The 14,596-nt window shown below is 40.0% G+C and overlaps 1 protein-coding gene across 3 annotated transcripts in view; it reads left to right on the top strand.

Annotated features, from left to right (window-relative positions):
- Nucleotides 1–10,472, top strand: part of TBL1XR1 (TBL1X/Y related 1) — a 248,739-nt gene extending 238,267 nt beyond the window's left edge. For all 3 annotated transcript variants that reach the window (XM_026666593.2, XM_087965369.1, XM_087965368.1), the window contains 5 exons: nucleotides 1,492–1,566; nucleotides 2,811–2,938; nucleotides 4,585–4,750; nucleotides 7,072–7,173; nucleotides 10,143–10,472. In XM_026666593.2, coding sequence (XP_026522378.1) covers nucleotides 1,492–1,566; nucleotides 2,811–2,938; nucleotides 4,585–4,750; nucleotides 7,072–7,173; nucleotides 10,143–10,169 — 498 coding nt within the window. In that variant the 3' untranslated portion in view covers nucleotides 10,170–10,472. The remainder of the gene's footprint in view (nucleotides 1–1,491; nucleotides 1,567–2,810; nucleotides 2,939–4,584; nucleotides 4,751–7,071; nucleotides 7,174–10,142) is intronic.
- Nucleotides 10,473–14,596: the final 4,124 nt, after the last annotated feature.

The following is a 14,596-nucleotide window of genomic DNA, read 5'->3' as shown; positions in this document are numbered from 1 at the left end:
GGGAGAAGAAGAGGGGGAAGAAGGCAAGGAAAAGAAGTTGTAAAAAACAGAAACAAGAAATGGAGAAACAGAGAAAAGATATAAAGATTGTAACCATAAGCTTATTTAGAGATAATGGGTAAAAATGTAATTGCAAAAGGGATTCTGCAAAGGTACATAAGATAGCATTGTTATATTACAAATAGAAATAATTTTAGAAAATATGATGATGGATAAAATATTTATTGTAATGTAGTGGGATGTTTGTTAATAAATAAATGAATTAAAATGATTGAGAGAATTAAAAGGGAACATTTTTAATTATTAGTAATGATTTATAAAAATATAAGTGAGAAATATGGGGGGAAAAAGAATTAACTATGGAAAGTTTATAAGTGTTCCCAAGGAAGTATGATATTTAATTGAAAAGATATGTTAAAGTTGTTAAGATTTTAATGCATATTAATGATAGAATTGAATTGGAATGGAATATTTACATACATACATACATACATACATACATACATACATCATCATACATACATACATATCTTTTTAAGAATATAGCCTCTATTTTAAGAATGTACCAAGCAGAACTCGATTTGAAGTTATGTATTATATTGAATGCTATAATCTTAAAGGTATACATTGAAGCTTAAATAAGAGTTTGAATGGATAAAATTAAAGGATATAAAGGTGTCATACTCTAATTGGTAACTACAGGGAAAAATTTGCTTAATAAGAAAAGATAATGTGAAATTGAAACAGGACAGACAAAAGTATAAATATAATGATTTGAATTGAGATGAGATAATTAAAACCAAGTTGAAAAAATTAAAAGAGGGGAAAAACTATGGAGAAAATATAAAATGGTAATAAGATATGGAATAGAATATAAAAATGAACATGAAATTGAGTTTTGTGTCTGTATGAAGAAGTGATAACCTGGGACCATGCTATTTTCAAAAAAAATATTTTATTTGTATTTTGTTTTTGTGAAAACCCAAATAAAATTTTCAAAAAAAAAAAAAAAAAGATTTAACCTGCTGTAAAGCTCCAACATACAAACTCAGTCAATTCTCCTAAGTATGTTTTCTGTCCCTGGATTACATAGAGCTGGACATTTTCACTATATTTTCTACAATTTTTTTTTTTTTTTTTTTTTTTTTTTTTTTTTTTTTTTTTTTTTTTTTTTTTTTTTTTTTTTTTTTTTGAGGGGGTGTTTTGTTTTGTTGGGGTTTTTTTTTTTTTTTTTTTTTTTTTTTTTTTTTTTTTTTTTTTTTTTTTTTTTTTTTTTTTTTTTTTTGTTTTTTTTTTTTTTTTTTTTTTTTTTTTTTTTTTTTTTTTTTTTTTTTTTTTTTTTTTTTTTTTTTTTTTTTTTTTTTTTTTTTTTTTTTTTTTTTTTGTCCCCTTCCTGTTTTTTTCTGGGGAATCATCCTCCCCTCTTTAATCTGACGATTCTCTTACAAAGAAAACTGAGATTCTAATATCGCTCTTGCTGCTTATTTTCAGAATGAAGTAAACGCAATCAAATGGGATCCCACTGGTAATCTTCTGGCTTCTTGTTCTGATGACATGACTCTAAAGGTAAAAATGTATTGCCCCTCTGGGTGATTTTGGACTCCTGTTGCGAAATCATTGGGAAAACATTTTTCTCCCATCTATGCTCGTCGTTTTAATCTTTATTTCTGTATCTACTTGATTGCACCGTGGAAGTCCTAGCTGCCTGTAACTGGCTGAGCCCTACGGCTGCTATGTGACTCCTGTTCCTAAACTTGCAAGAGTTGATAATGTGCAAAAGAATTGCTTTCTTTGACCATAAGAGGGCTCATGCTTCTGAATAAGAACTAGGATGACGATGATGGTGATAGAGATGATGGAGGAGGAAGAAGAGTTGTGATATTTATGTAACACTATGAAAGAAGATGAACACTCAGCTTCTACTCTAGGTCTCAGAAAGTAGAGCAGTGATGGCGAAATTTTTGAGCTCAATATGTCAAAAATTCAAAAAATGCCTAACATGATTCACACAGAGAAAAAAGTTCTCTGTTTCCACCCCAGCCCCTGATTTAGGTCACTAGGAGGCAGTAGAGGCCTGGACATTGATTTCAGCCCTAGCGCCACCATTGCCACTCAAAAGACCATTCCCTCAAAGCATGCGAGTGCCCCTCGCTCATCTTCCATGACTTCCTAAGATTGCATGAAAGCACATTCCCATCCTCAAACAAGTCTTGGACGTTCCAGAGGCCCCACCTCTGTCCCATGACTTCCAGAGGCCATGCCAGAGCAAAGCCCATTCTCACACGGCCTCTGCAAATTGAAAATGGCATGAGAAGGAGGGTGTGCTGTCGAGAATAGATGTTGGGTGTTGGTGACAGCTGGTGCTTCACCCAAAACATTGAGGCATATCACCTTTGACATGCGTGTCGTAGGTTTTCCGTCACTGAAGTTAAGAGTCTTCTACCAATGTGGAAGTCAGATCAACTTGCTTGGAGTGAGGGATGAAATCTGAAATATACCAGTCTGCAATCCTTCCCTATAGAAATAGTGTGCGCACTCATATATAATCACAATTTTTCTAATGTAAAGCTACCATAAGTTGATATTTCAACAATGTAAATCTAAATAAAAGCCCATGTTTTAAAAATATAACTTCATTCTTGAGTATTACTATCTCATACCTGAGGTATTAAAAAGAAAACAAATTAAAATACTCTTTTTTCCCTTTTTTGTTGTGTTTTGCTTTAAAACCCTGCAAGATTTATGAGGACCTCTTTACCTACAATTAAATAAAGCTTGATTGTTGCTTTCTTTATTCACTTTTCTATTAGATCTGGAGTATGAAGCAAGATAACTGTGTTCATGATCTGCAGGCCCACAACAAAGAAATTTATACTATCAAATGGAGCCCGACAGGGCCAGGAACAAACAATCCAAACGCCAATTTAATGTTAGCAAGGTAAGGTTTCCCTGTGTAGGAGGGGGGGAAATGAAGCCAATAATTTTGTTTAATGACTTTTCTGAGCTGGTCTAGAAACTGTTTATTGAGATTAAATATAGACACCATGCCCTCTTCTGCCTCTTGAATATAGAAATGGTTCCATAACTCTGCTTCAAGATTTTTCTATGAAAATATGGAAAATATTCAAAAACAATATCCTTTTTATGGGATTTCTTTTCTCCTTTTTCTTTTTTTCCTTCAGAATTTTAACATGTAAACCCATTAACTCAAATTACCTCTAAAGAACACAGTGGTTTTGCTACCATCATCAATCCCTTTCCTGATTTGGAAATTCTTTTATTATTATTTTTTCACATTTTAATTGCTTTTTAATATATAAGGTAGCATAAATAGATGGAATATTGGGGAAGATAACTGTTCCTTTTTAAACATAATTGGGGAATCAAATTTACATTTATTAAATACATTGAAATCAAGTGTAATTGGGTTCCCTTAGTTTTATAGATCAGGTTACAGATACCACACAATTTACGAGCCCAGAATTGTGAAGTCATTGCAGTCATGCATGCATACATGCATAAATACATACATGCATACATACATACATATGTTTGCAGCAGTCGTTAAGTGAAAACTGGCATTAAGCAAATAAATTATCCCCAATGGGTACCATTTTGCTGGAAACTGGCAAATTGTAGATTATGACTACAGAATGCTTCATAGAGCTGTAAAGATGAGTCAGTTGCCAAGTGCCCAATATGTGATCACAGGACTGTGGGGGAGGGGTTATAGCTATAACTTCAAAAACTTCCTAGGGGTGGGACTTCCAAAGCATCCATTAATATTTCCTAAATTCCCATCTCTCTCCAGAATATAAACTAGGCAAGGAGGAGGTACCTTGCAGTAGCATGCTTTGAATGATGGTTCTACTACCCAATCATCATGTAACTAACCCCATAGAAACCTTATATATTACATAGCACAAGCATTCAGCATCATGTACTTAAGTTACAACATAAAGTCCTTTTCCTCACACACTTCATTGCTGACTTCTTCAACAGCCAAGTTGCTCAATGTCACCTAAATTGTTGCTCAATGTCACCTAAATGACTGGATGTAATTGCTTTTTTCATTCAAGACGGGCAGAATTTCCATCCTACTCGTGAATAGTATTCCACATTTTTCCATGTCTCAGAAGTTCTAAGAAATGCAGTGTAACAGCCAGTTTTTCATAGTGACCACCACCAAGAGAGAGAAGATGTCCAATTTGGAAGTCAAGAGTCTCTTTACGATTGTAGTGGGAGTCCCAAAGGTGCTTTTTCAGGAGGCAACTGGACTTTGTTTTTTTCTTTGAAGACATTTTGCTTCTCATCCAAGAAGCTTCTTCAGCTCTGACAGAATAGTGAGGAACAAGGATATCCACTCTCCCGTCAGAGCTGAAGAAGCTTCTTGGATAAGAAGCAAAACGTCTTCAAAGAAAAAAACAAAGTCCAGCTGCCTCCTGAAAAAGCACCTTTGGGACAATCATGACCTGAATGACTGAGAATCTCTACAGACAATTGTAGTGTGAGGTACATTTTATAAATAAATACATAAATTAAAATTAAAATTAACAATTATTGTTCTCCTCTTGCCTTTGGTAGTGCATCCTTTGATTCTACAGTCAGGTTATGGGACGTAGACCGAGGGATTTGCATCCATACCTTGACGAAACATCAAGAACCTGTGTACAGTGTAGCTTTCAGTCCTGATGGTAGATATTTGGCCAGTGGTTCTTTCGACAAATGTGTACACATCTGGAATACACAGGTATGTTTCCTGGAGCACTAGTAATTTTATCAACTTATTTTTATTACCTATTAAAGGTTTCTTATGGCCTTAATCAGATCAGCTTCAGTGGGAAAGACAGAAGGATAACATTGTTATTCCTTACCATTAAAGAAAAGCAATTTGTTATGCTTTGAGGCAGTGCAGATCATTTTACAGATTAGCTAATGAAGGCTGTCCCTGTCTTTTTCTCATATTCTGAACATTTAAAGTTGACTACTGTAATTTTCACCTCTTCTCACCTCCCACCAGAAAACCAAAGCCATCTGTAAAATTTGAGAAATATTTTGTACTTTCTCTGCCATCTAAAGTAGCAAAAGTTTTTCAGAGCTGGCTTAGGAAAGTTGTGCTTGCTATACTTATCAGTGGTCCTTACAAGAAGCTGTGTCTTTTTTCTGGGCCACCAGAAAAGGAATCCTGGTGTCCCAGGGGTTAGAATGTAGTATTGCAGGCAAATTCTACCCATAGCCTGGAGTTCTGTCCTGACCAGGCACAAGATTGACTTTACCAACTTCCGAGGTTAGATTGTTCGAAGCAATATGCTGTGGTTGTAAACTGCCCAGAGAGTGTTGTAAAGCAGTATCAAATGGTACCAGAGGTGGGATTCAGCAGGTTCTGACCAGTTCTGGAGAGCCAGTAGCAGAAATTTTGAACAGTTCAGAGAACCAGCAAATACCACCTCTGACTGGCCCAGCCCCCAACTGTTCTCTGCCTCCCGAGTCGCAGCTGATCAGCTGGGTCTTCTTTTGTTGCCCTGCACAGGTGAATGGAGTTGGAAAGCAGGTTAGTAGGATGAGGAGAGAATGGGATTTTGCAGTATCCTTCCCCCAGGAGTGGGGAGGGAATGGAGATTTTACAGTATCCTTCCCCTGCCACACCCACCAAGCCACACCCACAGAACTAGTTGTTAGGAATATAAGTCACCTAATAGGTATTTGGGTTAGAAATATATAAACCAGGATAGACATTTTAATACTGTCTCTTTAAGGGAATGCAAGAGCATGCAATTGGGTGTGGTTTCTCAAACAGCCATAAGATGGAGCCAGAAACCTGGGTTGTTTAGTCTTAGTCTCAGAAGAGAGTGTGTCTGAGTGAGTATCTCTGTTTCCTTCTGTTGGAAAGTATTGCCGTTCCTCCATTTTTCCTAATTGACTGATATTACTGGATTTGATGTAAGTCTGATACTGAACTGTTTTTGACAGTGGAATTTGATATTTGGATTATCCCTGGATTGAAAAACTGACTGATTTACCTGTAAATGACTTTTGGACTGCTTATTTTGGACTTTGCTTAAACCTTTCTGGAAGTAAAAACCTACATTTACTGTACAGTGTATCTGTGTGCTCTGTGTGTATTATTCCAACACTACTCTCTATACATCTCCCTGTATGCGCTCATTCTCCTAACGGGGAATTACCTCAACACTAGTAGTAAAAAAATCTGAATCCCACCACTGAATGGTACATACTGTAAGTTTTAAGTGCTATTACTGTTGCAATTCCTAAGTAACATGAATGGACCCAGGAAAAGGCTCAGCTTCTTTAAAGGGCTGTTGACAAATACAACAAGTACTTTTCCTGCTTTGGGACAAAATTTGAGAACATCTAACAGGTTTATCCAGCACTGTATTTTACTTAATGTCTGCTGCAGAAAGAACAGCTGGGCCATTAATTATTTGCATATTGCTATGACTACACAGAAACATAGAAAACTGACAACAGAAGAAGATTTGTGACCCATCAAGTCTTCCCTTTGAGGGTTTTTCTTATTTTCTTTTTCTTTTAATTTTATTTTTAAAAAGTTTCGTTGGATGATGGAAATATGTTTATCCTAAGCATGTTAAACCTCAGTTAACTGATGATTGGCCCACTACCTGCACAGTTGGTTCCACTACTCTTTCTGTGAAGTAATACTTTCTAACATTATTTTTGAACTTACTTTCTGCAGTTATGCCCCCATGTTCTTGTTTTTTGCTTAATATTGAAAATACTGCCTTCTGGAACCTTATTTACACCCTTAATTATTTATTTACACCCTTAAGGTTTCAATCACCCTTATTTACCCTTAAGGTTTCAATTCACCCTTATTTACACCCTTAAGGTTTCAATCATGTGCCCCCTTTCCCTTCTGTCCTCCAGGTTATACATATTCAGTTCCTCTAATCTGTCCCAGTACATAATGTTCATTCGTGCCAGGAAATGCATACCTTACCGGGAGAGATAACCAGTTGATGCTTATAATACTTACATTACTTTAGCGTCATTGTGTTCTATCCCAACCTCTTGGTTTTATTGTTTTTCTAGACGGGTGCTCTGGTGCATAGTTATCGGGGGACAGGAGGCATTTTTGAGGTTTGCTGGAATGCAGCAGGAGACAAAGTTGGAGCAAGTGCTTCAGATGGTTCAGTAAGTAAAACAAAAGGAGATGTTACACTTGATCAGGGGTGGGATCCTACCGGCATAACAACCGGTTCGGGGAGAGCCACATGCGCGTCACAGGCGTGTGCGTTATCAGCTCCGGCGAGCATTTACCTTCTCCAGCTGACGAGAGGCACTCAGCAGTGCCGCGTAAAGCAGGTCATCACAGGAAACTGGTTCGGTGTCAGCTGCTCTTCAGAGCTACCAGTTCTATAGAACCGGGCCGAACCGGTAGCATCCCACCCCTGCACTTGATTCTTTTTGTCACACGCCCGCATCTAAATATGCTGGGTATGTTTGGGTCCTGCTTTATTTCTGTAAAATGTAGGGTATACTTGGGCTTGTAGAATATTTCTCCTGACAATTGATTTACTACTTTAAAATAAAAATTAAACACTAAGCAATGAAGCCAATAATCCTAAGCGAGGCAAACGAACCCAAGAGTTTTGTAGAGGTGGGAAATGTTGAAGGAACTTCTCGTGAAATCCCTCACTCAGGAAAAATCCCCTGTCAGACCTTCAGGATGTGTCTTAAAAGAAACAATGCTGGTAGTCCTCAACGTAACAACACTTCATTCAGTGACTGTTCAAAGTTACAACAACACTGCGAAAAGTGACTTATGCCCGCTTTTCAGTTATGAGTTTTCCAGCAGCTCCATCATCATGTGATCAAAATTCAGATGCTTGGCAACTGGTTCATACTTAGGACCGTTGCTGTGTCCCAAGGTCATGTGATTCTCCTTTTGCGATCTTTTGATGAGCAAAATCAACAGGGAAGCCAGATTCACTGAACAACCTTGTTGCTATTTTATCAACGGCAGTGATTCACTTGACAACTCTGGCAAGAAAGGTCGTAAAACGGGGCAAAACCCGCTTAACAAATGTCTCACCTAACAACATAAATTTTGGGGCTCCATTGTGGTTGTAAGTCAAGGACTACCTGTAATAAGGCCGGCTCATTTTTTTTTGAGCTCTAAAACGGCTAGGTCTGGTTTTTCGGGGGTAACTTAATTTCCCTTCATCCTCATCTAGAGCTGGGAGGCCAGGGCAGCCTCGCCACCAGCTGCTCCTAAGGGGCGATCATGGCGAAGCGCAGAGAGCTCCCTACTCCCACCAAACACCTTTGCTGCAGACCCAAGACCTTGGCACCTGCCTCTGTTGCTTTCCTTCTGCCCATTCCACTGCCGCTTGGAGTGCCGTTGGAGCTGCTGCCGCCGCTTGGAGCTGCCTCTGCCGTTTGGAGCTGCTCTGCCGCTTGGGCCGCCGCCGCCGTTTGAAGCTGCCGCTTCCGTGTTTGGAGCACTACCGCTGTTTGAAGCACCACCGCCACTCCAAACACGGAAGCAGCAGCTCCAAACGTGACGGCGGCACTCCAAACGGCGCCGCGGCTCCAAACGGCAGAGGCAGCTCCAAACACGAAGCGGAGCCACCGCCGCCGTTTGAGCTGCCGCCGTCGCTTGAGCTGCCACTGCGTTGAGCTGCCGCCGTGTTTGGAGTGGCGGTGGTGCTCCAAACAGCGGTAGTGCTCCAAACGCCGGAAGCGGCAGCTCCAAACGGCAGAGGCAGCTCCAAACGGCAGAGGCAGCTCCAATGGTACTCCAAACAGCGGCGGCAGCTCAAATGGCGGCGGTGGCTCCGCTTCCGTGTTTGGAGCTGCCTCTGCCGTTGGAGCGCCGGCGCCGCTTGGAGTGCCGCCGTCACGTTTGGAGCTGCTTGCTTCCGTGTTTGAGCTGCCGCCGTGTTTGGAGTGGCGGTGGTGCTCCAAACAGCGGTAGTGCTCCAAACGCCGGAAGCGCCAGCTTCAAACGGCGGCGGCGGCTCCAAACGGCGGCAGCAGCTCCAAACGGCAGAGGCAGCTCCAAACGGCGGCGGCGGGCTCCAAATGGCAGAGGCAGCTCCAAATGGCGGCGGCGGCTCCAAACGGCAGAGGCAGCTCCAAACGGCGGCAGCAGCTCCAAGGGCACTCCAAATGGCGGTGGTAGCTCCAACGGCACTCCAAATGGCAAGTCCCCCCACCCTTCCCCTATTTTGCATGTTTTAAACTAGGCCTAAATTTGGGGAGGGGCTTAATTTGATTTTATGCCTAGAAAACATGCTGGGTCTCCTATTGGTGGAGGCCGTATTGTTGGAGAAACACGGTACCTGTAGTAGGGTTTACAAATTCCCTTCATTTGAATACATTCCACAGAACCAAAATTCCTCTTTAAAAAAAAAAAATCAATATCAAGATATTATTAAAAGACATGAAAAAGATTTTGTCTTGTGCTGTAAAGGCAATAAATGCAGCAGTACACATAATTCACTGGTGAGTATATTGCAAAGATAATTACAGATCTGCCACTGGAAAGGCTCACTCTTGAGTGTTGGACTACCTCCACCAGCACTGACAGGACAAGACACTGGAATATAAACTGAGAGCAAATCCCACTCCCTACTAACACTGATGATACTACCTAGTTTGGGTAATGAAATGTCTACAAGGAAACAACCAAGCTCACAGAGCAGGGGGTGTCAAACTCAAATTCAACAAGGACTGCATCAGGGCTATGGTTGACCTTGGGGGGACTGGGCAAGCGTGCCTGACTGAGTGGGCACGGACGGAGTGGTGCCACTCACTGGGTGTGGCCAGCTGGGTGGGCGTGGCCAGCTTGCTCCCCAAACTGCTGGCATGTTTCCTCTTTGCATTAGGTAGACCGGGCCAAAGCAACACAGGATTGTCCCTTAACATTTTCCAGGACAGCCCCACAGGACAGATCCAACCCGCAGGCCTTGAGTTGGACACCCCTGTCATAGAGCACCAAGGACCCCTCATAATGAGTATAAGAATAGTGCACATTTTCTGTATTGTAGAATGCCTGTTCTTTTGTTGTTGGTGTCCAAATCTAATGCATAAATAAATTTTCTGAAACCCCTTTCCCTTCCCCCCCCCTTTTTTTTTTCCTTCTTCCCTTTTTGCAGGTTTGCGTACTAGATCTACGGAAATAGCGCTACTAGTTGGAAGCCATGGACCGACTATGAATGTGTACATAGCCAAAATGACTGTCCCCACGACCCATGTACTGCTATTGTCCCAACTGAACCATGGCCAGTCCACTACAGCCAAACCTGAAATAATTAAATACATGTACTGTACATTTTCTTTTTTTAAAAAAAAAAAAGCAAAACAATTATACCCTGAAGAAGATGACAGAGTGATGTCACAGCTTGTGAAGCCTGTTCACCAAGTGCTGGAATTTGCTGCAGTCCCCCACCCCCCCAAAAAAAAACATTGGAAGTGGGAGGAAATTTTTTTTAAAAAAGCAGGACAAGAGAGAAAGAGAACCGAATTATGCAAGCAGCCCTTTGAGAGTATCAGATTGAGGAAAACTTATGTATGGTTTATTCTTTTTCCTCTCTTCTTTCTCCTCTTTTCTTTATTTTTGCCCTTTTTGAAACTTTTGTTTTCCCTTCTTTCTGATCCCTCCCTACCACCCCAATAGGAAATGAGCAGGTTTTGTTTTTTTTTCATGTATAGGGAAAACAAACTTGCATATCCCTGCAACAGTGATTGGTTCATTGCTTCTTCCCGTTGTGCTCTTAAGCTTTACTGATGCTTGAAGCCAGGGTGTGAAATTCTTTCTAGGTTGTGGTGGATCACTTCATTAAGATTTGGAGGGAGGGGAATCCTTTTCAGCAGTTCTTTCAATTCTCCTTAACCTTATAGACATCTGGAAAGTGTTACGTAGCTCTTCTTCCAGTTTAGATAAGGGGGAAGGAAACAAAACAAAACGCTGACAAATAAGGATCCACATTCCTTTATCTTTTCGTCAGATCCAGTAGTTTACAGGCTACTCAGATGCTGCACTTAGTCATTTTATTGTTGATGACCAATCCAAAAAGCAACAATCCCCATCTTGAGACATTTCTGCCAAATCTAAGCGTGTACAAAATGCAAGAAGACACATAAATGAAGACTGAGAGGCTGGAAATAGGATGCCCACGGTAGAGAACCACATCACTGGCTTGGAGAGCTTGACGGTATGGGTGGTGAGCCTTTTGTGTGTTCAGATCTTGGGGAAGGAGGTGATAGACCTTGATGAGGAGGTAGGTTCAGGTAATCCCAACACCCATGATCTGTACATTCCAAGTTTAAGCAAAACAAGAATTGGAGCCTCTTTTTCTTCAAAACCATGATCATAGTCCGTTTGAGTTGCGCGCTGTGAAAATTGAAGCAATGGAGAGAAAGGATTTGTCTCGTTCTCAGTTTGGGCAAATGTTTCTGCTACAACCTCTGTATGACCCCCAGTTTTACTTAGTATAACCAAATTCCCAGTTGAAAGTATTTCAGCTTTTGGGGACAGCGCTTATTTCTTTTTCCCCCTCTTTGTACAAAAGCATATTTGAAGCCTCTTTGCTAAAGATTTTTCTGAAGTAAGGCACATTGTTTACTACCTTCAAGATATTGTTTCAATGGAAATTCTCCCCTCGCCCCTTCACAAAAGATGTTGAAGAGGGACCTGAGCAATTATTTGCAGCAGGGGGTTAAGATCCACTGGGCTGGTGAAGTTCCCAGTGAATGACTCCTCATATTTTTTTAAGTCAAAGGAAAGGAGGAACACCCCCTGGCAAAAACTCTTTGCTTCATGCTTCTTTAACTACTAAATGATTGGGCTTCCATACTAGAAAATAGTCTTGCACTAATTTTTCCCTGTTGCGCCCCATTGTTGTTTTTTTCTTTTCTTCTCTGTGTGCTTGTCTCCTTTCTCTTCACCCCACCACCCTTCAAATTTAGTTTAAGTGTAAGCTGCTAAATGTTTTTCGGGAGAAAATATGATCACTACTTTTGAATGTCTGCGTTTCTTATATCAAGCCTTGCTTTTCCTTCCCATTAACACTCTGCTCATATTTGATCACAAGCGATAGCAAACAGTGGGACTTTTTTTTGTGCGTGTGTGTGAAAGTACAGCGTCAAGGCTGACCTGTTCCATTCTCGTTTGATGCTTCATGTCTTATGCATCTTCCAACTTCCTAAACAAAGAGGAGTTCAGGGTTTTTAAGGTTTCACCTGATTTTTACCTAAAAATGCTTTATACTCATTTGCTTTTCCAAAGCTTTCATTTTGGATCTCCTTTTCAATCACAGCAACACAGTGCAGAAGTGCTAAACTTCTAATCTTTTTCATTTTTGCTACTTCCTTCAATAGGCAGCACAGCATATAAACCCAAAGCTTGGACCTCTTCCTTTGAAGATATAAACTGATTCCTTCTTTATTTGTAAATTAGCCACCATATTGAATTCTCCTTTCCCTCCTTCCAATGAGGGTTATTATGTTTTGTTCTCATGATGTATATGTTTTCATGATTACAATGTGTGTCTCCTTTCTTTTTAACATCGGGCAAGGAAATGCACACCAAAGCTTCATTGACCTAAGAGCCAGCTTAAGATCTAAGTTCTAAGAGAAGAAACATTGCTTCTGCAGTAACTCCATTTTCTTTGCAAGACTTGGCTCAATCTTCCATATTCCCTTGCGGCTTTTGCTAAATCGGAGAACAGCATCCTGACTCCACCTCTTTATGAAGTACATTCTTTCAGCATTGACTTCTGCCACCTCTGTGTACAAGCCCAGAAAGCAGATCTTGAAGTAAGTAGAGTGTAGAGCACCACAACCATTTTTATCTCATTTGTAATACACCATCATGGTTATTCTTAATGGGGGATTATAAAGTTACACACAGATTGTGAACGAAGAAAAGGAAGATTTACACCCATAAGGACAGTCGTTCCATCCAGTGATACCTCTGTATTAATTGTTTATAAGGTTTGGGAATAGGCTTAGGAGGTTAAGAATAATTTTCCCTGTAAATTATAGTATGTAAGAAACTTAACCTGTTGAGTATCTGGCACTTGAAAAACCTTGCTTTTTACCGCTGGAGGTCCAGGACTGTGGCTGACCTCTGTCATTATTAAAATAATTTTTTAAAAGTTTAAAATATGTAAAAAAAAAATCTGTGCAATAATTTTAAACTGTGCTCCCAGGAATAGACACAAATGTGTTTTTGGGGGGGATTTTTATTTTGAGTATATTTAAACAGCATTTTCTTTTCCTTTAGCAAACACAAATGTCAATTGCACTGAACTTAAATCTTTTAAAAAAAAAGTCAGAGGTGATTCTTGATAGTACTTTTGTATTTTGATATGGACAGTCTGTTCGTTTTTCATACAAGCTCTTGAACTGATGTTTTCAGCTTCCTTCGAAAAAAAAGTGTATAAAAACGAGATGGTGTTTGAAGTTTTTTGACACAGCTGCAAGATTCCACAGCAACGTTCATATTTCTGATTTTGCAACTGTTTAGCTCTTGTTCTTTTGGTTGGTTGATTTGTTTGATTCTTGCCATTTAAGTATGATATAGCATGTAGACTTTATTGAAGCTTCATTATCACAGCTGTGTTATCAACCAAATCCTGGGCTGATCCCCCTCTTTCCTATATAATTTTGCTTTTAACACAATTCAAGGAAGACTGTTATTTATTTTTATTTTTTTGTGGGCCAGATGTTCAGTCTTGCTCTTGAGTTCCACAAGCCACATTCCAAAATCCCAAGTCCCACACCTGGCAAAAAAGTAACTTCATTCCCATGGCCTGCAGACCCTACCAGTCTTTCTATGTTCCATGCCTTTATAAACCATTGCTGTTAAAAAGAGTATTCTATAGGGTAGTAGGTATTTTGGAGAGGTTTTTTTTTTTCTTTCTTTCATCGGATCTGTTTGTTGTGCTGTACATCTTCCTTCTTTCCCTCCACACGGCAGCTTCCCTGTCCTTTATCATCCCATAGCATGGGTCATTTGGGAGGGGAGGTTAAAGTGAGGAGAGGTGTTGGCAGCACAGCTTTTAAAAAACAGGTATTGCAGTAGGGCCAGATGTATTGTGGTTGTTTGTGTGATAGACATTGAACTGAAAGCCTGGAACTCTCCAACTGTTGACTGCTGTCTTTTCATCAATGTGCCACAGTGCTGCTCCAATTGTGAACTGACTTCCTTCTCCTTTTCAGTAAGACAAAACTTTGAGTGTGTAGTATGAAAGGGGCGGGAGGGGGGGAGATGAGCACAATAAAAAGGGCAATTCAAACACCCATGCAGAACAAACAGAATGGAAAATCCCCAAAGCTGCCATTCCTCATTCCAGAATATAGCTTACGTGTAAGGCCTTTCCACGTTGTATTTTATTTTCAACACTAGCAGGGATATGGCAGGCACTGTTGAGAAATATCAAAATGTCCCTTGGCTATTTGTCATTCACTTTCCCACCATTGTTTTTAACTTGTGTGCCCACGCAGGTTCTAAAAGCAGAAGTAAGCCTGATTGAACTGGGAACACTAGTGAAAACGATAGGATCCAATCCCTCTTCATGCAACGTAGTCTGCCCTATAAGAGTTC

This window comes from Notechis scutatus, chromosome 4, assembly GCF_049901735.1.
Source record: "Notechis scutatus isolate UNSWTSFEM ecotype Mainland chromosome 4, rNotScu1.2, whole genome shotgun sequence".
In the NCBI taxonomy this organism is placed as follows: domain Eukaryota; kingdom Metazoa; phylum Chordata; class Lepidosauria; order Squamata; family Elapidae; genus Notechis; species Notechis scutatus.
The sequence above is the reverse complement of the archived record's forward strand: the minus strand, read 5'-3'. Positions and strand labels throughout refer to the sequence as shown.